This window comes from Lethenteron reissneri, chromosome 45 (genome assembly GCF_015708825.2).
Source record: "Lethenteron reissneri isolate LAM-NWPU_2019-01 chromosome 45, ASM1570882v1, whole genome shotgun sequence".
NCBI lineage: Eukaryota > Metazoa > Chordata > Hyperoartia > Petromyzontiformes > Petromyzontidae > Lethenteron > Lethenteron reissneri.
Window position 1 is genome coordinate 2,655,975 of NC_083823.1, and position 27,978 is coordinate 2,683,952.

General features: G+C 50.3%; 1 protein-coding gene across 1 annotated transcript in view; it reads left to right on the forward strand.

The window, feature by feature from the left end:
- PID1 (phosphotyrosine interaction domain containing 1) overlaps positions 1 to 27,478 on the forward strand; it is a 43,859-nt gene extending 16,381 nt beyond the window's left edge. Inside the window, exons 2-4 of the mRNA XM_061570243.1 lie at positions 11,535 to 11,649; positions 12,791 to 12,928; positions 24,960 to 27,478. Coding sequence (XP_061426227.1) covers positions 11,647 to 11,649; positions 12,791 to 12,928; positions 24,960 to 25,841 — 1,023 coding nt within the window. The 5' untranslated portion in view covers positions 11,535 to 11,646 and the 3' untranslated portion in view covers positions 25,842 to 27,478. The remainder of the gene's footprint in view (positions 1 to 11,534; positions 11,650 to 12,790; positions 12,929 to 24,959) is intronic.
- Positions 27,479 to 27,978: the final 500 nt, after the last annotated feature.

The window sequence follows — 27,978 nt, forward strand, 5'->3', positions numbered from 1 at the left end:
ACTGCTCCACTCTCTCCATGAACATGCTGTTATTGTGCAGGAAATCATTGCTCCACTCTCTCCATGAACACGCTGTTATTGTGCAGGAAATCACTGCTCCACTCTCTCCATGAACACGCTGTTATTGTGCAGGAAATCATTGCTCCACTCTCTCCATGAACACGCTGTTATTGTGCAGGAAATCATTGCTCCACTCTCTCCATGAACACGCTGTTATTGTGCAGGAACTCACTGCTCCACTCTCTCCATGAACACGCTGTTATTGTGCAGGAAATCACTGCTCCACTCTCCATGAACACGCTGTTATTGTGCAGGAAATCACTGCTCCACTCTCTCCATGAACATGCTGTTATTGTGCAGGAAATCATTGCTCCACTCTCTCCATGAACACGCTGTTATTGTGCAGGAAATCATTGCTCCACTCTCTCCATGAACACGCTGTTATTGTGCAGGAACTCACTGCTCCACTATCTCCATGAACAAGCTGTTATTGTGCAGGAAATCACTGCTCCACTCTCTCCATGAACACGCTGTTATTGTGCAAAGAAATCATTGCTCCACTCTCTCCATGAACACGCTGTTATTGTGCAGGAAATCATTGCTCCACTCTCTCCATGAACATGCTGTTATTGTGCAGGAACTCATTGCTCCACTCTCTCCATGAACACGCTGTTATAGTGCAGGAAATCATTGCTCCACTCTCTCCATGAACACGCTGTTATTGTGCAGGAAATCATTACTCCACTCTCTCCATGAACACGCTGTTATTGTGCAGGAAATCATTGCTCCACTCTCTCCGTGAACACGCTGTTATTGTGCAGGAAATCACTGCTCCACTCTCTCCATGAACACGCTGTTATTGTGCAGGAAATCACTGCTCCACTCTCTCCATGAACATGCTGTTATTGTGCAGGAACTCACTGCTCCACTCTCCATAAACACGCTGTTATTGTGCAGTAAATCACTGCTCCACTCTCTCCATGAACATGCTGTTATTGTGCAGGAAATCACTGCTCCACTCTCCATAAACACGCTGTTATTGTGCAGGAAATCACTGCTCCACTCTCCATGAACACGCTGTTATCGTGCAGGAAATCATTGCTCCACACTCTCCATGAACACGCTGTTATTGTGCAGGAAATCATTGCTCCACTCTCTCCATGAACACGCTGTTATTGTGCAGGAAATCATTGCTCCACTCTCTCCATGAACACGCTGTTATTGTGCAGGAAATCATTGCTCCACTCTCTCCGTGAACACGCTGTTATTGTGCAGGAAATCATTGCTCCACTCTCTCCATGAACACGCTGTTATTGTGCAGGAAATCATTGCTCCACTCTCTCCGTGAACACGCTGTTATTGTGCAGGAAATCATTGCTCCACTCTCTCCGTGAACACGCTGTTATTGTGCAGGAAATCATTGCTCCACTCTCTCCATGAACACGCTGCCATTGTGCAGGAAATCATTGCTCCACTCCATGAACACGCTGTTATTGTGCAGGAAATCATTGCTCCACTCTCTCCATGAACACGCTGTTATTGTGCAGGAAATCACTGCTCCACTCTCTCCATGAACACGCTGTTATTGTGCAGGAAATCATTGCTCCACTCTCTCCATGAACACGCTGTTATTGTGCAGGAACTCATTGCTCCACTCTCTCCATGAACACGCTGTTATTGTGCAGGAACTCACTGCTCCACTCTCTCCATGAACACGCTGTTATTGTGCAGGAAATCACTGCTCCACTCTCCATGAACACGCTGTTATTGTGCAGGAAATCACTGCTCCACTCTCCATGAACACGCCGTTATTGTGCAGGAAATCACTGCTCCACTCTCCATGAACACGCTGTTATTGTGCAGGAAATCACTGCTCCACCTTCTCCATGAACACGCTGTTATTGTGCAGGAAATCACTGCTCCACACTCTCCATGAACACGCTGTTATTGTGCAGGAAATCACTGCTCCACACTCTCCATGAACACGCTGTTATTGTGCAGGAAATCATTGCTCCACTCTCTCCATAAACACGCTGTTATTGTGCAGGAAATCACTGCTCCACACTCTCCATGAACACGCTGTTATTGTGCAGGAAATCATTGCTCCACTCTCTCCATGAACACGCTGTTATTGTGCAGGAAATCATTGCTCCACTCTCTCCGTGAACACGCTTCTATTGTGCAGGAAATCACTGCTCCACACTCTCCATGAACACGCTGTTATTGTGCAGGAAATCACTGCTCCACTCTCTCCATGAACACGCTGTTATTGTGCAGGAAATCACTGCTCCACTCTCTCCATGAACACGCTGTTATTGTGCAGGAAATCACTGCTCCACTCTCTCCATGAACACGCTGTTATTGTGCAGGAAATCACTGCTCCACACTCTCCATGAACACGCTGTTATTGTGCAGGAAATCACTGCTCCACTCTCTCCATGAACACGCTGTTATTGTGCAGGAAATCATTGCTCCACTCTCTCCATGAACACGCTGTTATTGTGCAGGAAATCACTGCTCCACTCTCTCCATGAACACGCTGTTATTGTGCAGGAAATCACTGCTCCACACTCTCCATGAACACGCTGTTATTGTGCAGGAAATCACTGCTCCACTCTCTCCATGAACATGCTGTTATTGTGCAGGAAATCATTGCTCCACTCTCTCCATGAACACGCTGTTATTGTGCAGGAAATCATTGCTCCACTCTCTCCATGAACACGCTGTTATTGTGCAGGAAATCACTGCTCCACTCTCCATGAACACGCTGTTATTGTGCAGGAAATCACTGCTCCACTCTCTCCATGAACATGCTGTTATTGTGCAGGAACTCACTGCTCCACTGTCCATAAACACGCTGTTATTGTGCAGGAAATCACTGCTCCACACTCTCCATGAACACGCTGTTATCGTGCAGGAAATCATTGCTCCACACTCTCCATGAACACGCTGTTATCGTGCAGGAAATCATTGCTCCACTCTCTCCATGAACACGCTGTTATTGTGCAGGAAATCATTGCTCCACTCTCTCCATGAACACGCTGTTATTGTGCAGGAAATCATTGCTCCACTCTCTCCGCGAACACGCTTCTATTGTGCAGGAAATCACTACTCCACTCTCTCCATGAACACGCTGTTATTGTGCAGGAAATCATTGCTCCACTCTCTCCATGAACACGCTGTCATTGTGCAGGAAATCATTGCTCCACTCTCTCCATGAACACGCTGTTATCGTGCAGGAAATCATTGCTCCACTCTCTCCATGAACACGCTGTTATTGTGCAGGAAATCATTGCTCCACTCTCTCCATAAACACGCTTCTATTGTGCAGGAAATCATTGCTCCACTCTCTCCATGAACACGCTGTTATTGTGCAGGAAATCATTGCTCCACTCTCTCCATGAACACGCTGTTATTGTGCAGGAAATCATTACTCCACTCTCTCCATGAACACGCTGTTATCGTGCAGGAAATCATTGCTCCACTCTCTCCATGAACACGCTGTTATTGTGCAGGAAATCATTGCTCCACTCTCTCCATGAACACGCTTCTATTGTGCAGGAAATCATTGCTCCACTCTCTCCATGAACACGCTGTTATTGTGCATGAAATCATTGCTCCACTCTCTCCATGAACACGCTGTTATTGTGCAGGAAATCATTGCTCCACTCTCTCCATGAACACGCTGTTATTGTGCAGGAAATCATTGCTCCACTCTCTCCATGAACACGCTGTTATTGTGCAGGAAATCATTGCTCCACTCTCTCCATGAACATGCTGTTATTGTGCAGGAAATCATTGCTCCACTCTCTCCATGAACACGCTGTTATTGTGCAGGAAATCATTGCTCCACTCTCTCCATGAACACGCTGTTATTGTGCAGGAAATCATTGCTCCACTCTCTCCGTGAACACGCTGTTATTGTGCAGGAACTCATTGCTCCACTCTCTCCATGAACACGCTGCTATTGTGCAGGAAATCATTGCTCCACTCTCTCCATGAACATGCTGTTATTGTGCAGGAAATCATTGCTCCACTCTCTCCATGAACACGCTGTTATTGTGCAGGAAATCATTGCTCCACTCTCTCCATGAACACGCTGCTATTGTGCAGGAAATCATTGCTCCACTCTCTCCATGAACACGCTGTTATTGTGCAGGAAATCATTGCTCCACTCTCTCCATGAACACGCTGTTATTGTGCAGGAAATCATTGCTCCACTCTCTCCGTGAACACGCTGTTATTGTGCAGGAAATCATTGCTCCACTCTCTCCATGAACACGCTGTTATTGTGCAGGAAATCATTGCTCCACTCTCTCCATGAACACGCTGTTATTGTGCAGGAAATCATTGCTCCACACTCTCCATGAACACGCTTCTATTGTGCAGGAAATCATTGCTCCACACTCTCCATGAACACGCTGTTATTGTGCAGGAAATCATTGCTCCACTCTCTCCATGAACACGCTGTTATTGTGTAGGAAATCATTGCTCCACTCTCTCCATGAACACGCTGTTATTGTGTAGGAAATCATTGCTCCACTCTCTCCATGAACACGCTGTTATTGTGCAGGAAATCATTGCTCCACACTCTCCATAAACACGCTGTTATTGTGTAGGAAATCATTGCTCCACTCTCTCCATGAACACGCTGTTATTGTGCAGGAAATCATTGCTCCACACTCTCCATGAACACGCTTCTATTGTGCAGGAAATCATTGCTCCACACTCTCCATGAACACGCTGTTATTGTGCAGGAAATCATTGCTCCACTCTCTCCATGAACACGCTGTTATTGTGCAGGAAATCATTGCTCCACACTCTCCATGAACACGCTGTTATTGTGCAGGAAATCATTGCTCCACACTCTCCATGAACACGCTGTTATTGTGCAGGAACTCATTGCTCCACTCTCTCCATGAACACGCTGTTATTGTGCAGGAAATCATTGCTCCACTCTCTCCATGACTGCCTCATTGCTCGTGGGGCTGTTGTGGCGGTCGTCTCTCTGATGGCACAAATGATTCTCACAGCTGTTTCTGTTTGTTTGTTTTAGCAGGGCTGTTGGCAAGGCCCCACCTCTTAGTGGCACGCTCCAGGTTCCGCGGCAACCCTTAAGAGTGAGAACAAATTATCAGATCGTCAGCATTCGTAGCATAGTTTACCAGCAGGGAGCCTTCCCTGGACTGCGCCTAGGCATTGATCAAGCTCTCCATTGTATCTGTACCAGATGGAAATTCCTCTGGTACAGCCATGAAAAGCTTCTTGAACTAATTATTTGAAGAAAAAAAAACAAGTTAAATAGTATAGGAGGCCAGAGTACATGCCTGTCGTACCTCGAGATGAACGAGGAATGGCTCTGACTCCCGGCCACGCAGCTTTACCTGGACTAGTGCACCATCATGATGAAGGTTCTTGGTGATTGTGAACGGAGGGTTCGGAACCTCGAAAGCAGGAACAGTAACCCAAAGTCTTGGCTCGTTGATGGTCTCGTAGGCCTTAACCGGGTCAATGAAGCAGACATATTTTAGGTCCCGTTGAAATTCCCTACACCTCTGCTGTTACAGATGGACAGAGAATATGGCATACCGTGCAGGCCCGCTCTGCCTGAAACGCATACATATACGCGCATGCATACACATACGGACATACAAACTAAAATAAACGCACGCATGCACATACGCAAGCTTACACACGTCCATGCGTACTTATAAACACACATACAGACACAGATATGCACACTGACACATCTGCACACTTTCACTAACTCGTACAAACATGTTTAAACATGTGTGTATGTGTTTGTGTGTGTTTATGCACATGTGGAGAGCAGCAATGCTGCGAACCCAGCGATCCGAGTTCGATTCTCGCTCACGACCAACACCAGTCACCATTATCTGAACCGGTCCTGAGCCTCCCCTAGGTCGACTCGGCCACAAATGAGAGACAAAGGCGGCCGGGCGTGGTGTGGGCCACCCACCCCCTCGTGTGCCGTGCCGGGCTTCATAGGCGTCCGCTAACAGCACTTGCCCCAAGAGCTTGTTAAGGCTACACGGGGGATCTTTGTCTTTTGCATATGTGAGCAGTGGTGCAGCTATTTGCGCAAGTGGTTTCTGAACCCATCCTGGGCCTCCCAACAGTTTGACTTGGCCTTTAAATGAATGTTTGGAATACCACGTGAACATCAGGGCTGACAAGCGGGGAGGGTCAAACACAAAGGTGGCCGGGAGTGATGCTGTCCACATCACCCCGTTCACCAGGGCCGTGTTATCCAATAGGCAACAGTAGTAGGCACTTTGCCGAGGGGCTACTCACTCACCCACCCACTCACCCACTCACCCACCAGGGCCGTATGCACGGTGGCTAGGGCCTACGAAAACTAAAGGCCTCCAACATTTGTTGTGTATTAATTCTAGATTTGAAGCTTTCGTGACTGCAAGTATTCATATCCTTAGGTTTTTTTCGGTAAAGTCACGTAGGTAAAAAATTAAAATTAATTAAAGTAAAATAAAAATATTTGTATTTAACTTTTTTTATTTTACTTTTATTAATTTAAATTTTTTACCTACGTGACTTTACCGAAAAAAACCTAAGAATATTTTTTTGTGTAGTTTGTATGGTTAAAAATGTAACCAAGATATCATCTTGAATAAATATATTAACATAGCAAAGATAGGCACAAAGAGTCGTGCCAATCGTTGTTTTTCATCTGGTGAGAGAAATTAACATCGGAGATTCACTTTTCGAGATGTTTTTTTCATTGCAAAAATTACCAAATAACTTCTTCGTTGTTGTCCTATGGACAAAGTACCGCGTGAAGCAAGCGGAGTCACATCAGCGGTCGTACTAACACGAGGCAGCAGCAGTGGCAACTGCAGAAAGTGATCACTGAAGGCCTACGAAACACAAGTGCCTACAGGGCCTACAAGAACCTTACCCCGGGCCTTGCCGTTCACGTGCCGTGTGCTGGTCTTGCTTAATAGGTGCTCGCCTACAGCCCCGTACCTCACAGTCCTAGAGGTGAAGTGGTCGAACGCGGTGTGCGGTGTGTGCGTGTGTGCGCTGTGCGTATGTGCGTTGTGTGTGCGTGCGAGTTTGATTTCTGTGCATCTCCTTGTTGTTTGGGGAAAATGGAAGAGAGGGAGGAAGACCTCGCTGAGAATGGCTTGACGGCGACATAAGAGATTGAGATTGGTGTCAGAAAGATGTGCCACTACTTGAGATTGATGTCGGGAAGGTGTGCCACTACTTGAGATTTCACCATTAAAAACCAATTATCATTTTTTGCTACTGGCAAATGAGGTTCCAATGGTGTAAATGCATAACCCCGAGCTCTCATACTCTGATGGTGCATTGTCCTTGAGTTGTGCGCCTTTTGGCGTCATCTGGTCCAACACCAGGGTGAGACTAGGCTCTAAAGAAATCTGTCTCGGGTGTGGACCAATCAATTTCAAGGAGAGTGCATATCATTATCAGAGTTGTGTTTTTTGTTTGCATTCCGACTGCAGGTATTGTGGTCAATGCAAACATGACTCCTCGTAAAAAAGGTGTCAGTTTTGTTGCCAGATAAAAGGGTAAAAAACCAATTATCATCATACTTGAGATTTGTGTCAGAAAGATGTGCCACTACTTGAGCATATTTAGCACAAGACAGGGTGGAAGGTGGCGAGATGTTAACTACCTCGCCTGGTATGCAAGAGGTCATGGGTTCAATCCTGACCCTGACGCCTGCTGTATATTTGGAGTTTGCGTGTCTCTCTCCACGTGGTCACGTGGATTTCCTTTGGGTCCTCCTGTTTTTCCCTCCACATTATCGCAGCCAAACGTGCGTTTGGCTGCGATAAATGTCCACGTTGATAAGCCACTTGGGTGAGCCATCAGTTGTGGTCCGGTGGCTTCTCAAAAGTTAGTTTTCTAGCTCAGTGGCCCTTAGCTGGTAAAACAACAATAGTTGAGGTTAAAGAGTTTTAGTTTGGACATAGAGTAATGTAGGAAACAAATGATGAAATGTAGCAGTGGACACCTCCGGGGCTATTATCCCATGCATCATGATGATGATGATGATCTTTGTGAAATTATTACAGGCGGGAGAGGTGGGGGGGGGGGGGCACTGTCGCCCATCACCCATTACAATCCCTGCCACGAGCTCTCTGCTCATCTGGAATCAATATTAGGCCTCTCAGTGGGGGGGTACAGAGGAGGAGGAGGAAGGGGTGTGGGGGGGAGGTCAGGGTGGGAGTTCGCCCTTATTTGCCTCCCTGCATTCACAAACACACATACAGATGTATACATTGACATACAAAGACAAAGCTCCCCCGTGTAGCCTTAACACACTGTTGGGGCAAGTGCTGTTAGTGAGCACCTATGAATGCCCGGCACGGCACACGAGGAGGGGGTGGCTGGTCAGAACCATGTCGCAGCAGGTACTTATTTGAGGCCGAGTCGACCTAGCAGAGGCCCAGGACCGGTTCAGATAATTGTAATCGTCACCGGTGGTGGCCGTGAGCGGGAATCGAACCTGGATCGCCGGTTGCGTAGCACGGGCGCGCTAACCGCTCCACCACCGAGCATTATGCCGCACGCACACGGATAAACGCAAGCTTGGATCGCCACTGATGCCACCGTGACTTGCGAAACAGAACTCAATTTTGGCCACGTTTGAAGTCTCCCGAAAGCTGCTCAAATTACTCGCGGTTCCGCTCCTCTTATGATAACAGTTACTACTACTAGTACGGCTACTAATTCCGCACATTTGATATTCCGACAGTCTTGCAGCGCAGGCCTATCACAAATGTGCTCCGTGTCACGGACGAGCAATCGTCTGGCAGAAGTGCGCGACGCGACCACGTCCTTTAACTTGCGAGTAATTTAAAACATTTGGACCGCGATGCCTTTGATTGAATATCCACTGGGTTCGCAGATGATGCATAATGATGGTTAATACACTTCGTTGCGCCTTCAGTGGCGACGTTCGCACACCGCACGAGGTACTCGTTTTAAGCCGAGTCAACCTATGGGGAGGCCCAAGATCGGTTGGGAGATTCGCTTTTGATTTTGGTGGCGGGAATCCAACTCGGGTCGCCGAGTTCATAAACGCGGCGTGCTAACCGCTACACCATTCCGCACACACACATACACACACGCGCGCACACGCGCGCACACACGCGCATTCCCAAATGAAAGGAAGCTGATAAAAACTGCTGGCTTGGCAGTTCGTTGTAAGTTTGGCAGATGTGCCTCCGATGTGGCAGACAGACCTCGGTGTTTGGGGGCAATGTAACCCAACATTTTTCCCCGACTCGTGCAAACACAGACATTGCAGTGTCGCGAGTTGAATGATAACGTCACTGAATCGTGAATGTCTGGCCAGATCGACTTAATCGCGCGCAAAGGTGTGCTCGCTACCAGCAGGAATGTACAGCTCCCATCGTGCCTTGCGCGCGTTCTCACGTGGTGTTGTTCTTACTTTAAATGTAAGAATGCACCATTGGAACCTCATTTGCCAGTGAAAAATATGATAATTGGTTTTTTACCCTTTTATTTGGCAACAAAAGTGCGCCTTTTGACGTCATCTGGTCCAACACCATGTGAGACTAGGCTCTAAGGAAAGCTGTCTCGGGTGTGGACCAATCAACTTCAAGGACAGTGCATATATTATCAGAGTTATGTTTTTTGTTTGCATTCCGACTGCAGGTATTGTGGTCTATGCGAACATGACTCCTTGTAAAAAAGTGTCCGTTTTGTTGCCAGATAAAAGGGTAAAAAACCAATTATCTTGTAAGAATGCAATTCTACATCGAGTGCACGATTTAAAAGAGTTTTCGAGCCACTGGTGGAAACGGCACATTACTCCAGTTCGCTCCACATTCACCTGCCGTGTGACCTGCATAGAAATCGGCGCTACTTGTTGCAATGATCCTGTAGGGTTCATGGTGGTGCTTTGTGACGATGACGGGCTGGGAAGTGTACACAATACATGTGCGCGCAAGTTGAACTCCTTTCGCAAGGTACGTAGCCAAGCGTGCTTATCGGAGGTGCAGAAATCGGAGTGTCACGTGACCTTCACGTGGCAACCCTACGTGGTGGTGGGTGTTGGGGGGCGGGGGTGGCTATTGGTGGCGCCTAAATCACGGGTATCTGTGGATAACGGTGACTTTGCCAATGCTTCCGAGCCGCTCATTGTTTGGCGACAAAAAAAAGCCACAAACAGAAGAGGATGCATTTCGGTGGCGTTTTTTTTTACTCCGGGTTGACGAAGATGCAATGAAAGTCCACCTCGGGGATTTTCAGTCTCGGATGATGACGCGCGCTGGAACGTGCGGTGATGATGACGACGATGTGCTGCTGCACCATACGAGAGATATTCTTGATCGAGGATCTTTGCGAATGTTTATGAATGGGTTATGATCGTGGCGCTGATGATTATTGTACCCGTGATCATAAGTGATCGTCGCGACGATGACGGGTGATTCTCTATAACACTGAAAAAAGAGCTACAAAAGCTCAGTTGGCCTTACCTGGTAAAATATAAATAGGGAAACAGTCGTGAAACTCAGGTCGATTGGTTCGTAGTGCAGCACGCCAACCACAATAACACTGGTCAACAAAAAAAACATTTTTTTCTGGCCTGGACTTTTGCAGCTGTTTTAGACTAATTTCAGGGCGCCGATTCCAAATCTCATCTCAGATTTGCTCTATCACATCTCATTTTTATGCTATCGGCATACCCCATTTTCATTGATTTTACCCGAAATTAACTCTGTCACTTATGATTGCAAGTTGTTGCGAGTCAGTGACTGCTTTAGTGTTAAAATATGGCGCTGTATTTTTAGGATAGTGTGTTTATAATATCATTTTATGTAGATATCCACATTTATTTAATATTTTTCTTCTGCAGTAAAAAAAAAAAAAAGCAATATTTGATATCTCAAAAACCTGATGTGATAGACAAAAACTGATGCCAGATTTGGAATCAGCACCCCAAAATTACATTAAAACCGTTGGAATACCTTATTCCAGAAAAAGTGTGACCAGTGTAATAGAGGTTTTTGTTGGGTTAGATCGTGTAAATATATAAAAGTGTCGTGAAACCCGCGACCACCTGACACAGCCAACTAGTAAGGGTTGTCACGTAAACAGAACGTGGCCAATTCGTCACTAGTACAGCACTAGTGTGTAGTGTATAGTGTAGTCTATAGTAGTGTAGTGTATAGTGTATTATACTAGTACAGCAGTAACCAGTGTGTTGGAGAGCAAAGCCACAATATTTACAATCTGAGTACGACGTTTCGCCAGTAATTACAACCAGCTTCATCAGGCGACAGCCAGATTTGTGGAGAAGTCTAACTACTAATGACGATTTGGCACGTTCTGTTCACGTGACAACCCTTACTAGTTGGCCGTGTCGGGTGGTGGCGGGTTTTACCGACACATTTATATATTTACGCGATCTAACCCAACAAAAACCTCTTACGGATGATATTGGTCGCGAAAGCCTGCCACGTGCTTAAAACGATTTTGTTTGTTTAATTCAGCCGCTGAAGACTGGACTCGAACCCAGGAACTCGGTGGACGTCTTGTGAACATTCGCCCGCGGTGAACGAGCAGCAGCGTCGCCAACAAAGAGTTCCCCGCCCGCCCTACAACATGGTAGGTGCTCGTTTATATGTATGTGTTAAACGAGTTTTTATCATGCTAAAACTCTAAACTAAACAATGTTTTTTTATTTAGCAGGTAAGGCAACACTGCGCTCTATATAGCTATTTTTTTCAGAAGCAATTTAGGCCACAAATGATAGCTCAACAGAGTGGCTTGTCACGTGGGAATGTATAGCAGCCAAATACTCTTCAACGCGTATTTCTAAAATGTGGAGGGTAAAACCGAAGGACCCGGAGAAAAATCCACGCGACCACGGGGAGAGAGAGACATGCAAACTCCAAATATACAGCAGCAGGCGTCAGGGTCCAGATCGAACCCCATCACCTCTTGTATAGAACCCACGACCTCCTGTGTACCAGGCGAGGTAGTTAACATCTCCTAGCCACCGTGATGATAATGATGAGAGAGAGAGAGACGCAAACTCCAAATACACAGCAGGCGTCAGGGTCGAGATGGAACCCACGACCTCCTGTGTACCAGGCGAGGTAGTTAACATCTCCTAGCCACCGTGTAGCACCGCTCGTGCATTCAAACATTGGCACCCGTTCGCCAACGATGGGAGAGGGAATGGCAGAGACGCCAAGAGCGTTAGACGGCTAAAACGCAGCGGGGCACGATCTCAATTGGGAGCGGTGGCACGGTGGTTAGCGTGCTGCGTCACGAACCCGGCCACCCGAGTTCGATTCCCGCTCATGACCAATAACGGTGGCCAGCGCCTCCCCTAGGTCGACTCGGCCTTAATGAGTTCCATGGGGGAGAGTAAAATGGCTGGGTCTGACGTTAGCCACCAACCCTCTCGTATGCCAAGTTTGATGTCCTTCCCCTGCACCTCCGATTAGCACGGTTGGCTACGTACGGTGCGAAAGAAGTTCAACTTGCGTACACACGTGCACGGCACTCGTTCACTGCGTACGCTCCGCAGCCCGTCGTCATCACCGTCACAAAGCACCATCGTCAACCCTTGCAGGGACATTGCAACAAGTAGCACCGAGTTGTATGCAAGTCACCCGGCAGGTGACCTGTGGAGCAAACTGGAGCAATGTGCCGTTGCCACCAGTGGCTCGGGAACCCTTTTAAATGGGTCCGTTAAAGTCTGCACGGGTCGGATCCTTGTCTTTGTGTGCGAGCACAGATGGTTCTCAAGTCTAAGCTGAGCGCCCTGGTGTTCGGGAAGGATCAAGAGGTCGCGCCCCTCACCAGCGACTCGGAGGCCATCGAGCTCGCCCCCACGGCGCCCCTCGTCCCACCGCCCTCGCATCCCGGACACGCGGTGAGACCCCTGGCGGTGCTACCCTATTGGGGGGCCCCCCCACCACCCCCACCACAGCCACCATCCGCACCGTCTCCCTAGTGTGGTCGCTGTTCCCATGAACTTTGCTCGTCCATTCCTCCATCGATGTTGGAGGAGCCGGTCAGCTGTTTTGTCTCATCCACTCGGTGCTCAACCACCGCCACGACCGCAGGTCGCAATGCTCAACCACCCACTCGCTCGCTCATCCACTCGCTCATCCACTCGCTCATCCACCCGCTCACTCACCCGCTCACTCACCCGCTCGCTCACCCGCTCGCTCACCCGCTCGCTCACCCGCTCGCTCACCCATTTACAAACTCACCCATCCACTCACTCGATCACTTGCCAGAAACACTCACCCATTCACATACCCACCACTTATCCACTCAGTCACCCACTCACCCACCCTCCCACATGCCCACCCAACCACACGCCCACCCACCCACCCACACGCCCACCCACCCACCCACCCACACGCCCACCCAACCACCCACACGCCCACCCACCCACACGCCCACCCACCCACCCACACGCCCACCCACCCAACCACCCACCCACACGCCCACCCAACCACCCACCCACACGCCCACCCAACCACCCACCCACATGCCCACCCACCCACCCACTCACACACTCACCCACTCACTCATAAACTCATCTACTCAACAACCGCCATTCGCCACTAAGTGGCGGTGACGTCACCACGGCGCTTGTGCCAGGCTATGTGCACTTTAAGGCCACGTTAAGTATCGAAGGGTCGCTGCTGGCAGGCGGTCACGGGACAGACCCAGGTGCCATGGGTTCACAGACTGAGATGATTGGCAGATGCACCACCTGTGCTGCCTGCAGTGCCACCTCCGCTACGTTTTATCCACCCGACGCTCCACTCGTTGTTGTGAGCGTCGGTCGCTTGTGAAAACACACACATAGATACACGCATGGAAATGAACTCGCACGCACTGAATACACACGCACACACGCACACGCTTGACTACACAAACACACGCGTACACACTCCGGCACACACTATAGTACAGCATGTGCTGTTACTCGTGCAGAGCACTGAAAAATATATAAATATACTTTTAGAAAAACAAGCAGCAGAGAAAGAAAATGAAAAAAATAAAAACAGACGCTCAGTCTTTATTGTTGCTTGGCGGGAGTTGTGTTGAAATCATTCTGAATCTCACAGGCCAAGATTTTATTTAGGGAAAATGCTCTCATTTTTGTAAAAAAATAATTGTATTTTTCTATTTAATATCGATGCTATCACTTGTTTTTCTTGAATAGGCGTGAAAAAAACTAAACTACTCTACACATTCCCAATAATTCACCCAGGAATCCTCAATGAGTCTTTTGAAGAGTTTTAAGACTTTGATTTAAAGCTTTCGTGACTGCAGGGATTCATATTCTTGGTTCTTTCGGTAAAGTCACGTAGAAGAGAAAAAAAAAATTCCTTCTACGTGACTTTACCGAAAGAACCAAGAATATAGTTTTAAGACTCTTTCAGGAGGGTCATGCTTGCGGATGTTTGGGCAGATTCCATTTTCGGGGGTTGCGGTTGATTCGTGTGGGAAGGAAACCCAAGTAGCGGGAGAGAAACCCCCGCTACAGGTAGAGGGGGCTCACACTCGGCACTGGCATCTCATAGTCACGTCACAGCCCCCATGTGAACCCCCAACGGTCACAAAAGAACTTCATAGCTCATCGGATTTACTTGAAATTCGTACCACTCTCAACACCGCTTAGGTTTCAAGTTCCCAAAAAAATACGGGCCGATGTGATGGTAAGCGTCGCGGGTGTGACGTATGATGTCACAATGTCTCCCTGATCAAATTGGACAGTGGGGTGGAAACTCCACATTCCCATGACAGTGGTCAATACATCGATAGGACTAATTGGATCAACCCCAGAGGGATGAATATGATAATGATGTTGAGCCACAAGCAGGATTTTAACTCTAAACTTTTGCTGTCCATAGGGCCGCCTGGCCAACCAGGGTGCTCATTGTATGTGAACAGTCGGGCGCCAGGGTGGCTAGGAGATGTTGACTACCTCGCCTGATATACAGGAGGTCGTGGGTTCGATACCGGCCCTGTGACACCTGCTGTGTATTTGGAGTTTGCGTGTCTCTCTCTCATCATCATCACGGTGGCTAGGAGATGTTAACTACCTCGCCTGGTATACAGGAGGTCGTGGGTTCGATCCCGACCCTGACGATACCTGCTGTATATCTGAAGTTTGCGTGTCTCTCTCTCTCTCTCTTATCATCACAATCACGGTGGCTAGGAGATGTTAACTACCTCGCCTGGTATACAGGAGGTCGTTGGTTTCGATCCCGACCCTGACGATGCCTGCTGCTGTATATTTGGAGTTTGCGTGTCTCTCTCTCTGTAGTCGCGTGGATTTTTCTCTGGGGTCCTCTGGGTTTCCCCTCCACATTTAGAATCCATACATTTCCACGTGATAAGCCACTTTCGTTGAGCTATCATTTGTGATATCCAAGTCGCTTCTGAAAAAGAGCGAAATAGCTCAGTGGGCCTGAACTGGTAAAATAAAAAGTTTAGTTTACAATCCTCTTGTCAATCCGCTGCAAGGTTGAGGGGTCTTCCCACGCCACGCAGGCCGAGGCGAGGTTGACCATACTTCATCCTGCTGGTCCGTGCGGGTTGTTCGTGAAGGCGGGGGAGCCTACAGCAGCTGGGGGAGGAGTGGGGTGTGGTTATCGAAGTACGGTACAACAATAGAATTTGCTGCATTGGTCATTGATTGTGAAGTTATTTTGTTCTTGGGGTGAAGATGACCCTGGTAGATCTGGCTTCGAGATAAACATCGGTGGACGTGAAAGGTAAATTTAAAAAGGGGGGGGGGGGTGCGGGGGGGGGGGGTGTTTGCAATGAATAGTCGGTTCCGGGAAACCCAAATCAGACCTGCGTGGCTTTATCTGTGTTACATATTAACGAGAACACAATCATAAATGAATAACGGACTGGCGCTTTTGTTTACCTCCCAAACAGTAGAATAGAGCACCGTTAACATTTTGGGCCTTGCTGGAGATCTCGACCCCCCCCACCCCTCCCCCCAATGTTCATCAGCAAAATCTGCTGCAGCAGCAAATAATCCCTGGACCGGTTTCGACTCGAGACTCACCCGGGCAGAGCTTAGCCTGGAAAACAAACGCCTCCTCAGCTTATAAGAACAGATTTGAATACCCCTTCTGGCAATAAAACAGGTGTTAATGTACTCAAATACCAAACAGAAAGACAATGCATATACTATTAGAGCATGTTTTTGTTGTGTTTGCATGTTCACCACAAGTACATGTCATTAATGCAGACACAGGATTCCTTGCAAAAGGTTTTTGTTTGGTGTTTTAATATCTTGACACTTCCTGTTTTATTGCCAGAAGGGGTATAAAACCCTGTTCTTATATTTTGATACTGGCAAGAAACGTCCCTTATTGTAGCCTCCTCAGTTGCCTCACATTCTAGGCAAGAGCCTCTTGCACGGACTACCCGCAGGGCAGCCCAGAGGTCGCAAACGGGGTTTGATTCCTTACCCATACCCGGCCGCACCAGGGTCGCAAACGGCTACCCGTACCCATACCCGGCCGGGTACGGGTACCCGTTCCCTACCCGTACCCGTACCCTACCCGAAATGAGTGACAAACGGTGACTCACCAGTGACTCACGGCCTACCCGTACCCGGCCGCACCAGGGTCGCAAACGGCTACCCGTACCCGTACCCGGCCGGGTACGGGTAGCCGGGTATCGGGTAGGGTACGGGTATCGGGTACCCGGTTGCGACCTCTGGGGCAAGCCTGGAAGCCACCACTTTGTGGGTGTCGCTGTCGAAGCAACATCCTCGTGGGGATTCTGTGGCCCAGCCCGCGGCCCCAACGAAGGCCGGTGGCGGTGCATCTCTCCGGCACGGTTGACCCATGTGATGTTTTTCCACGACCGGAATGACCCGGAAATGGCCCTGGGTCGTCCCAGCAAGGTGCCAAGTCTCGCTTCCCATGGATACATCGCCCCCCACCCGCCCACCTGTCCCCTACCGTCCACAGTCAGAGGCAAGCGATTGTAAAGCAACATGTCTCCGAAACAAATTTTTAGCGCGGGCTGTGGTTAAGTGCGGCTGTCCACAAGCATAAACTAAATTATTTTTTTATTTTACCAGGTAAGGCCCGCTTGAGCTGTGTAGATCTCTTTTTCAGAAGTGACCTGGCCACAAATGATAGCTCAACGAAGTGGCTTCTCATCATCGTTGTGGAGTGGAATGTCATAGCAGTAGCCAAATACTGTAAACACATGTTGTTTCTGAATGTGGAAGGGAAAACATCGGAGGACCAGGAGAAAAATTCACTAAACCACGGGGAAAACTCGCAAACTACAGGCATAAGGATTGTGATCGAACCCACAAACTCCTGTATACCAAGCGAGGTAGTCAACATTTCGCCACCGTGGCGCCCAAATGATAGAAATCCATCATTTGCGACACTCCTTCGGCCATCTTTATTTGTAGGCAAAAAATACGGCCCTGAAGTTGACCCTTCACCCCGGGTCGTAATTCACGCTTATTTGTCCCGCTTCTACGTCGACACTACGACGACGTCTCTGTTGCTTCCGAGGATGGCTTTGGGTGAGAGAGCACGGGGCGGCTTGTGAGCTGGGGCGAGCCCCGGTTCACCTTCACGCCGGTTTTCCACTGCGCAAAGCGAAGCCGTGCCCGGGATGGGGGGGGGGACTGTGCCCAAGCTCTCGCGAGACCGCCGGGATATTTTTTTTTGGCCGACCGCAGAGGCCGCGCCGTGCCGCTGACACACTGAAGGAGTCCAGACGCGTAAAAAAAAAACACGCTTTTAGTTATTTAACTTTAGTGACTTGCTTCCCTTTTTCTTTTAGTGGCCTTCCCTCTCTTCCTCCGGATTTCAGATGATGCCGTGACGTTGTGCCCTCACGGGGTAATGCTCACTTAATGTCACACGGCAGACGAGCGCAATCATTAGCCCCCCCCCCATCCCTGGGGGGCCCCCAATCAGTGGGTGCCTTGTGAGGCTGCCGCAGCACCGTTTGGTTCCGGCTGGGACCCGTGCTGGCTCGGCTCGGATGCACCAGTGGAAAAAAGGGGTATTACAGAGTCTGCTTTTGCCACTGGCGTCAGACAATATAGGTGTTCTACCCTCTCGTCGTCATCATCATCATCATCACGATGCATGGGCAGATAGCCCCGTAGGTATCCACTGCCAATGTGCACCAAGTAGTGCGCCAAATGGTTCTGGCAGCAGTCTCGTGTGATGTCGCCATCAAGCCGTTCTCTGCGAGGTCTTCCTCTCTTTACGGTTCCTTCCATCTATCCAAACGACACACTTTTCATTTTCCTGTTGTTGCCCATCCGACACGTATAATTTATACGTTCCCTTAAATGAATATTCGTTCTCACTAGGAATTGATAATTGGGAATACCGGCTCCCCTTGATTTGTTTTTGGAACCTTTGACCAAATCGGCTGGGGTGATGCTCAGATGTGCATCCAAAATCCATTTTTGCCCTCTGCTGTTATCCAGCGTCTATGACCCCCTTCCCCACCACCCCCCCAGTCCAAAACTGGCAGCACCTAATCTTTGTGAATCCGCAGCCATTCAACAGATCTCACTCCAAACTTTGAATCCATTTCGTGGTTTCCCGCGACCATCGTGACTCGGCACTGAGTTAGTTGTTGCGAGCGTCGCTCCTCCGCCCCCCGCCGTTGTTGCAGGGCGACTGCTTCCAAAATTCGCCGGTGGCAGCATCCTTCACGAGCCTCTTCCACGGAATCCGATCTTGACCCCGCTGGTAACCTAGTGAATCGGCTGCACGTTCTCCCCGTACCGCGTGAGTCCGTCTCTTTAGCCCGTGTCACGCCCGTTTTAGGCCCCTCTGTTCGGCCAAACGGAAGCTGCTTGGGCATGCGGTGGCTGGGCATGCGGTGGCTGGGCATGCGGTGGCTGGGCATGCGGTGGCTGGGCATGTGGTGGCTGGGCATGCGGTGGCTGGGCATGCGGTGGCTACGTGACCCAACCAACGCAGCATCGCCCGCCGGAGGAGCTCACTGATGTGGACTGAGCGCAGGAACTTTCAGAGGGTTTGTTTGGGGCACCAACAACGAGTTCAGTCCCATTTTAAACTTCGCAGTGATTTGAAGGCAGGGCCAAGCCTGTATGATGCTCAAGTTTGTGTAGATGCTTCTTATAACGGGGTCCATGCTTCGCACACACGAAGAGAGGGCATGACTGTGGCTGAGAAGACACGAGAGGGCTTTATGTGGAGCGACCTTAGGGGCCAGGCAGCTTCTACACAGCGTTACGCAACCAATGTAAATATAAAGCCATGCATATTCTTGTGTTTTTTCGGTAAAGTCACGTAGGTAAAAAATTAAAATTTAAATTAATAAAAGTAAAATAAAAATAAAATAAAAATCACGACGTTTCGGAGGCAACACAAGAAAATGATACAGCAATCGTGCTGTGACGGTTCCACCTGAAGACGGACGCTTGTGTTGCCTCCGAAACGTCGTGATTTTTATTTTATTTTTATTTTACTTTTATTAATTTTAATTTTCATTTTTTACCTACGTGACTTTACCGAAAAAACACAAGAATATGAATCCTTGCAGTCACGAAAGCTTCAAATCTAGAATAAAGCCATTTAACTGATTCAAGTGAAACAGACCTGTGCTGCCCAACCAGCGTCGGCCATGAGCATACACATACACCCAAAGACAAAATTCCCCGTATAGCCTGCACGGGCTGTTGGGGCAAGCGCTGTCCGCGAGCATCTAATGAAGGCCGGCACGGCACACGAGGGGGTGAGTGGCCAGCACCCACGCCCGGCCGTCTTTGTCTCCCTATTGGAGATGTTTACACATCGCACCTGGTACTCAGAGGAGGCTGAGTCATCCAAGGGGATGCCTAGGAGCGGTTCGGTGGCGTTGGCCGTGAGTGGGAATCGAACTTGGGTCTCCGGGTTCGTAGCGTAGCGCGCTAACCACTGCCATCACCATTCGCCACTGTGTGTGTGTCACACACACGCACTCAGCCAATTCAACCTGCACACGCAGAGCCAAATGAAACACGCACACACACATGCCTACACACGCAAACACACATACCCTCTAGGCTTATGGGGAAACCATTCCTGAGTGGCTTTTTTCTCTCTTTGCACAAATGCATTCGTAAGGATGTTTAGCAAAATTCTGCAATTTTGTAGATGATGAAGTGTGTGGAAAGAGTTGCGTGTGTGTGTGTGTGCATGTGCGTGTATGTGCATGCACGCGTGTATGTGCGTGCGTGTGCCTTTGTTAGCATGTGTTGACCTAGATAAAGACCAGAGCAATGTGTGTGTGTGTTTTAGTGTCTCAGTGTGTCTCAATATGGGGAGCGGTGGCATAGCGGTTAGCGCGTTGCACGACGAACCTGGTGAGCCGAGTTCGATTCCCGCTCACGGTCAACATCGGGGAAGATTATCTGAACAGGTCCTGTGCCTCTTCTAGGTCACCTCGGCCTCAAATGAGTACGTGGTGTGATGTGTAAATATCGCCACTGGGGAGACAAAGGCGGCCAGGCGTGGTGTTGGCCACCCACCTCCTCGTGTGCCGTGCCGGCCTTCATAGGTGCTCGCTAACAGCACTTGCCCCAACAGTTTGTAAAGGGTATCAGGGGGATTTTTGTCTTTGCGTGTCTCGGTGGGGAGCGGTGGCACCGCAGTTAGCGCACTGCGCGACTAACCCATCTACCCGAGTTCGATTCCCGCTCACGGCCAACATCGGTGACGATTATCTGAACCGGTCCTGGGCCTCCCCTAGGTCGACTGGGCCTTAAATGAGTACCGGGTGCGTTGTGTAAACCGTCAGTACAGGGGAGACAAAGGTGGGTCGGCGTTGACGCCCCTTGATTCAAACCTGCCACCCCTAGCCAAAGCAGGTTCTTAAAGAATATCGGCCAAGTCACCAAATCGTATTGCATAATAATTCCAGATTTCCTCTGAAGCTGGGTTATCTGAGGGCAAATGAACGTAAATCATCACTCGTGTTGGCCAAAGAAGTGCATGCAGTGAAACGACACGGCAGCTATAATGCATAAGTACACAATGGGGAGCGGTAGTGTAGTCGTGGCCAACACCAGTGACGATATCTGAACCGGTCCTGGGTGTGTAAACATCGCCACTGGGGAGACAAAGGCGGCCGGGCGTGGTGCTGGCCACCCACCTCTTCGTGTGTTGTGGCCGGCCTTTGACGTCCACAAGTGATAGCTCAACGAAGTGGCTGAGCCATCGTGTGGAAGTTTATAGCAGCCAAATAATTCTGAACGCGTGATGTGGATTCTAAATGCGGAGGGAAAAACCGGAGGACCCGGAGAGAAATCCACGCGACCACCGGGAGAACACGCAAACTCCAAATATACTGCAGGCGTTAGTGTCAGGATCGAACTCGCGACCAACTGTATACCAGGCGAGGTGGTTAACATCTCCTAGCCACGGTGATGATGAGAGAGAGAGAGACACGCAAACTCCAAATATACAGCAGGCGTTAGGGTCAGGATCGAACTCGCGACCTTCTGTATACCAGGCGAGGTGGTTAACATCTCGCCACCGTGGTGCCTAACAGCACTTGCCCCAACGGTCTGTTAAAGGCTATACGGGGATCTTTGTCTGGTATGTAAATGTCGGGTTAGCGTAGCCCGTGCAAGAAAGTGTGCAAGTATTTGTTTTTGGAGCCGATGGGAATATGTGTTGCTGTGCCGAGGGAGATGTTGTGTTTGTCCGCCCGCTCGTCCGACCAAGGACACCGCGTTTTAAGGAAAAACACACGCAGCTCGCAAACTCTCTGCGCCATGCAGCTTCTCCGTACAGTCGTGTCCGGGATGCAGGGTGGTCCAAAAGTCAGGGCATGGGTTTTGTTTGTTTTTTATTTATGTGAAGATAAAAAAAAATACTCTGCCAACGTTATTAATATCTATTTCTCTTCTCCTTCCTGTGGGGTCAACCTCAACTACGTCGTTGACAAAACTCGACCAAATAAAAAAAGAAGTCCCGAATTAATTTTAAAAGATAATTCATGTGCCGCGCATTAATTTTAATGGAGGTCGGTTTGAACGTTTGTTAAAATTAATTAAATTACCATAATGTGATTTGTTAGAATAATTATAATAACCCCCGTGCCTCCTGACTTTTGGGCCACGCGGTACAAAATCATGTACGGTACCCACGCTCTGTCGGCCGTCGTGGGAGTTGCTAGACCCTACTTCGCCAGCGCGCGTTGGCGAAGGAGGCAGCAAGCAGGGATGCTGGCCCGCTTCGGATCTCATGCCCCACTGATGTTGTTGGCCGTGGCCGGGAATCGAACTCGGGTCCCCGGGTTCATAGCGCGGCGTGGCGATAACTCACTGTTGGTATGAATTTTGGGGCAACAAAATACTAGACGGCATGATATTTGTTTTTTTACCCATTTATCTGGCAACAAAACTGACACCTTTTTTACAAGGAGTCATGTTTGCATTGACCACAATACCTGCAGTCATAATGCAAACTAAAACTGTCTCGGGTGTGGACCAATCAATCCCAAGGACGGTGCACACACCATCATAGCTGTGTTCTTTTATTTGCATTCCGACCGCAGGCACTGTGGTCAACGCAAACATGACCCCCTGTAAGTGTATTAATACCATTGGAACCTCCTTTGCCAGTAGCAAAATATGATAATGTTTTTTTGCCCTTTTATCTGGCAACGAAACTGACACCTTTTTTTTTTACAGGGGGTCATGTTTGCGTTGACCACAGTGCCTGCGGTCGGAATGCAAATAAAAGAACACAGCTATGATGGTGTGTGCACCGTCCTTGGGATTGATTGGTCCACACCCGAGACAGTTTTAGTTTGCATTATGACTGCAGGTATTGTGGTCAATGCAAACATGACTCCTTGTAAAAAAGGTGTCAGTTTTGTTGCCAGATAAATGGGTAAAAAAACAAATATCATATTTTGCTACTGGCAAAGGAGGTTCCAATGGTACTAGACGGCACTTTTTTTCTTTTCCTTTTCCTCGTTTCCTTTTCTTTCTTCAAAAACGCAACTAGTCCCAGGGTACCGTCGCGAGTTTACAGGTCGCACTCATTACTGACAAAGTCCTTGCCACAAATGAACCACAGTACCTCGCTGAACTCGTTCAAGGAGCATAAACCACCATCACGCGAACTCCGATCATCATCCTCATGGCAGCAGCGGCTTTTGGCTGCTGGGCCATCGAGCAAAGACCGTGGTCACCGCATCATCGCGCGGCGCTTTCAGATGCGCTTCTGCGGCCGTCTGGAACGCTCTTCCGTCCGATATTAGGAAGCCACTGGAGCTATGCACTTCCAAATCTAGATTGAAAACTCAGTTCCTTACAACTACTTTTTGTGTTGAGTGTGTCCTTCCCCCACCCGCACCTCCTGATAATTGTTATTGCGATCGGCTACGTACGCGGCGACAGACATTCAACGTACGTACATGCGTGCTTTGCCGAACGGAAGCTCTCTCAACGGACTGGCTGGCCAGCTTGTCGTTCGCGCTGCGCAGTTAAGAGCTCAAATATCCAGACATATCCCCTGGGCGCCTTCTGCGAGTCGCAGTGGTCAGCGTTGAGAAGTGCTGCACTGTAACGCATTCCTCGTTGATTAAAGTAATACTGATCACTCGCAGCCATTTGTCACTCGACTGCTTGACGAGGGCCTCCTCCGACCCACCCCGAGACAGGCCGTGGCGGTTATACTTCACCACGCGGGTCGGTGCGGGCTGACGAAGGGGGAGGTGGGCCCCCCCTCACCCCTCCAAGGCCGTTTCAGATGCCAACTCCATCACGGGCCGCTCGCTGCGGCCTGGAAAAAAACGGCGGTAGCGACACTCGCAGAGTGTCGTCACCGCTGTGTCAGAGGAGCCGAAACTAACTGGCAATTGATATATATTCAAATAAAACTAGCAGAGAGAAGCCGTTTGTGTTGCCCTGCATCGGGAAATAAGACGGCTGTGTCACGATCATTCTCCCTGCTGTACTTGGAGACTACGAGAAATCTGCCCTTTTTAAAATCCTTTATATTTAGTTCACTTGCTTGCTTGCTTAGGACCGTGCAAATCTTTCGGTCGTTTTTTAACCCACTTCCCGTGATCCAATCGAGCTGACATTTTCCACACAGACTCGTTGTGCGTGACAATTAATGTTCGTGAAAAGTTTTTTCCAAAAGTTTACACTTTTTGGGACAAAAATAGTATATTTAATTACCAATTGCTTAATGCTGCCATGCAATCATCTGACCCATAGGTGGCAGCCATCTCAAGCCAGAGGACGAGAGGACTCTCGCCGCCCCGATGCCACGCATATAAAGGATTTATAGTGAAAAACTTTGTTTTTACGGGTAAATTTTTTACGGAATGATAAAATGGCTGGATGAATATGTATTGTGGGTTTTAAAAAATATTCTTCCGGGATTTAAGGAATATTATGTTGAAATAATTCCATTAATGGGAGCTCTCAAATGTGAAAGTTAGAGCGATCTAACTTATCCGTTCGTCGCACTATATTTATTATCACTAAACGTCGTCCGAACTTCTTCCGCCGTTTCAACTCGACGCAAAGTTTGTTTGTTGCACGGAAAATCCCGTGTGGCCAGCTACCCAGCTAGCTTCTGTGGCAACGAGCCCCCAGCGGCCACCGACAACGGAGTTATTGTTGTGGTGGAGAGGAGCCCAGGCAGCAGCCAGCCAGGAAACTCGAAGCGTAGATAATGTGTAAATATTAGAACGTACTCTTTGGTTCTTTCGGTAAAGTCACGTAGGTAGAAAAAGAAAAAACCCAATTATCATTCAAAAGCGGTGAACCTAGCCCGGCGCAAGCACCGCAGCCGCGTCGTCATAATCGCTTAGTCGTGCGCGTATCGGTTGTTGTTTGTTGTTGTCATCGTTGTTGTCGCTGACCGCTGCGCTCCCGCCCCCGCTGGCGCCAGGTCACGTACCTGGGCAAGGTGCGCCTGTTCCCCGCGCCCGCCCTGGGCCCCGGCTGCACCGACGGCGCCGTCCAGGAGATGTGGGCCCTGAAGGCCGAGGAGCCCAACCTCGCTCGCCCTGCACGCCTCGAGATCCGGCCCTTTCACATCCGCATGCACGTGCAGCTGCCGCCCTCTCACACCACCTCCACCACCACCACCTCCTCCACGTCTTGCGAGCGGGCAAAGCTGGCCGGTGAGGAGGACCCGGAGGACGATGACGAGAACGAAGAGGAGGATGAGAACGACGACGACGACGAGGAGGAGGAGGGCGGCGTGGCGACGGCGGCCGTGCGTGCGCAGCGGCTGCTGTGGCGCAAGAAGCGGCACAGCGGTGGCAAAGGAGGAGGAGCGGCGGAACAGCGGCGGAGACGGCGCCGTCAGCGGAGGCAGCCGCGGGAGGGGGGCGGCTGGCGCACGGACTCGTTCGACGTGGCACGCGTCGCGTTCTGCTCAGCCGAGCACCGCGCCAGCGGCCTGGTCTTCGCGTGGCTCTACCGGGAGCACCACGGCGGCGGGGGCGGCAACGGCGCGGGGGACGGCACGGCGCCGGCGCTGTCGTGCCACGCCGTCGAGTGCCAGAGCGCCGAGCAGGCCAAGCGGCTGGCGCACACCATGATGGAGGCGTTCACGCGCACCCTGTGCGGGATGCGCGGCGGCGGCGGCGGTGGCGGCGGCAAGGACTGTGGCGCCGCGACGACGGCGCCGGCGGCGGCGAGCACCGCCGCGGGAGAGGGCTGGCAGGTCGCCACGGCAACTGCGGGAGTCGTCGTCGGAGGAGGAGCGGAGGACCTCAAGGTCTCCGTGGACACGGGCAGCGGCTGCTTCGGAGTGAGACCTTGAGGGGGGGTGCGAGGGGATTCGTCCGTCGTCGAGGCGACCGCGACGTGGGCCTTGCCGGGAAGCCACCGATCAAGCTGTGCTGGACGCGTTCAGTCAACTCTCGCTTATCCTGACGACGCCGTCGCCTTTCCCCACTGCTGCCCTCCCAGTCGCTTCGCTCGCCGGCCCTCGACGAGTGAGGAGCGAAACTCCCCTGAGCTGTCAAGCCGATCTGCCGTGTGAGGAAAAGAGATTTTATTTATTTTTTATGGGACGCACGGCTAACCCCGGGGCTCCGGGATGGGGGGAATAATCGACGGTTGACTGCGCTCAGAGTTCTGTGTGTATCTATACGTATAAGAGATTGTTGAATTATTTAAGCCAAAGCATATGGTATTCATTTTGTTGTTGTTCTTGTTGTTGTAAACGCTAAAGCCAACCTGCAGAGTTACTGGCCAGTTAAAAAGCCATCGGGCGATTGTGCAACGCGTCGGAGGTGATTTGAGGAAGCTCTCGCTTGCCGGGTCGTGGACTAGAGGCGCTCTCTCTCTCTCTCTCTCGGTCCACGTTCTCCACGTTTGGGCGATGTGCTGCTCTCCCCGAAATTTCAAAGCAAAGGTTGAGGGTGCGTCGTACGATCCGATAGGTGTGAGTGCGTGTGAGTGCGTGTGAGTGCGTGTGTGCGTGCGAGTGCGTGCGAGTGTGCGTGCGAGTGCGTGTGTGTGAGAGTGTGTGTGCGTGTGAGTGCGTGTGTGTTTGTGGGAAGCGGTGGTGTCGTGGTTTGCGTGCCGGTCTACGAACCACCCGAGTACGATTCCTGCTCGTGACCAACACCGGTGACGATTATCTGAACTGGTCCTGAGCCTTCCCTAGGTCGACTCGGCGTCAAAATAGTACCTGGTGCGGTGTTTAAACATCGCCACTGGGGAGACAAAGGCGGCCGGGCATCACTGAGGCTGAGAACTATTTTAGAGGACAGGGGGGGGTCCAGCTTTGTCATTTTTTGTTCTCCGAGCTCCTTTTGAATAGAATGAGTATTTTTAATCGCATCGGTGGGGAAACTGGAGAATTCCGAGACGAACTTAGCACGAGTACGAGACGGTGACACCCACTCGCAGGTCCACACAGATGGGTTCACAAACCCACTTTCTGTGCTGCCACCTCGCAGCTCGGCGAGTTCCACAATTCTCTCCGTGATCCACTAACCCCTTGCTGCCCATGAGCTGCTTTTCGCAGGTGTGGAGGAGGAGGGGGGTGTTGTAAAAGTTAACCACCTTTTATCCCCGACAAAGATATGGTATGCGTATTTAATTTGTGAAAGCGGTGGTGAATCTCAATGTGATCCCACCGAGCTCAATAAAGGACTTTTAAACTTGGGGGTGATAGGTGTTCAAGTAAGTTCCGGCGTTAGGCCTTTGAATGTCGGTGCATGCGGAGGAGTCCAGGAATATCGTGGCAGGGATAGGGTGAGCAACTTGGGAGGCTGGGAATTGAACGTGGCAGGAAAGTGTTTTTTAGTGTAATTGGGAAGAGGAGGAGGGATGTAGTGATGGGTGGGACGCGTGGTGTGCAAGGTGCAGGAGGTGGTGATGGGTGGGACGAGTGGTGTGCAGGGTGGAGGAGGTGGTGATGGGTGGGACGAGTGGTGTGCAGGGTGCAGGAGGTGGTGATGGGTGGGACGAGTGGTGTGCAGGGTGGAGGAGGTGGTGATGGGTGGGACGAGTGGTGTGCAGGGTGGAGGAGGTGGTGATGGGTGGGACGAGTGGTGTGCAGGGTGGAGGAGGTGGTGATGGGTGGGACGAGTGGTGTGCAGGGTGGTGGAGGTGGTGATGGGTGGGACGAGTGATGTGCAGGGTGCAGGAGGTGGTGATGGGTGGGACGAGTGGTGTGCAGGGTGGAGGAGGTGGTGATGGGTGGGACGAGTGGTGTGCAGGGTGGAGGAGGTGGTGATGGGTGGGACGAGTGGTGTGCAGGGTGGAGGAGGTGGTGATGGGTGGGACGCGTGGTGTGCAGGGCGCTAACTGTGCAACAAGCGGAAGGCCTGAAGCCAGATGGTTGTTGCCGGTGATGATGATGGAGACTGTCAGAACAGAACTCGGCGGTCGGTTATTGACCGTGCAACATTGTCAGGGTCTGGCAGGAGGAAGGGAAGGGAGCG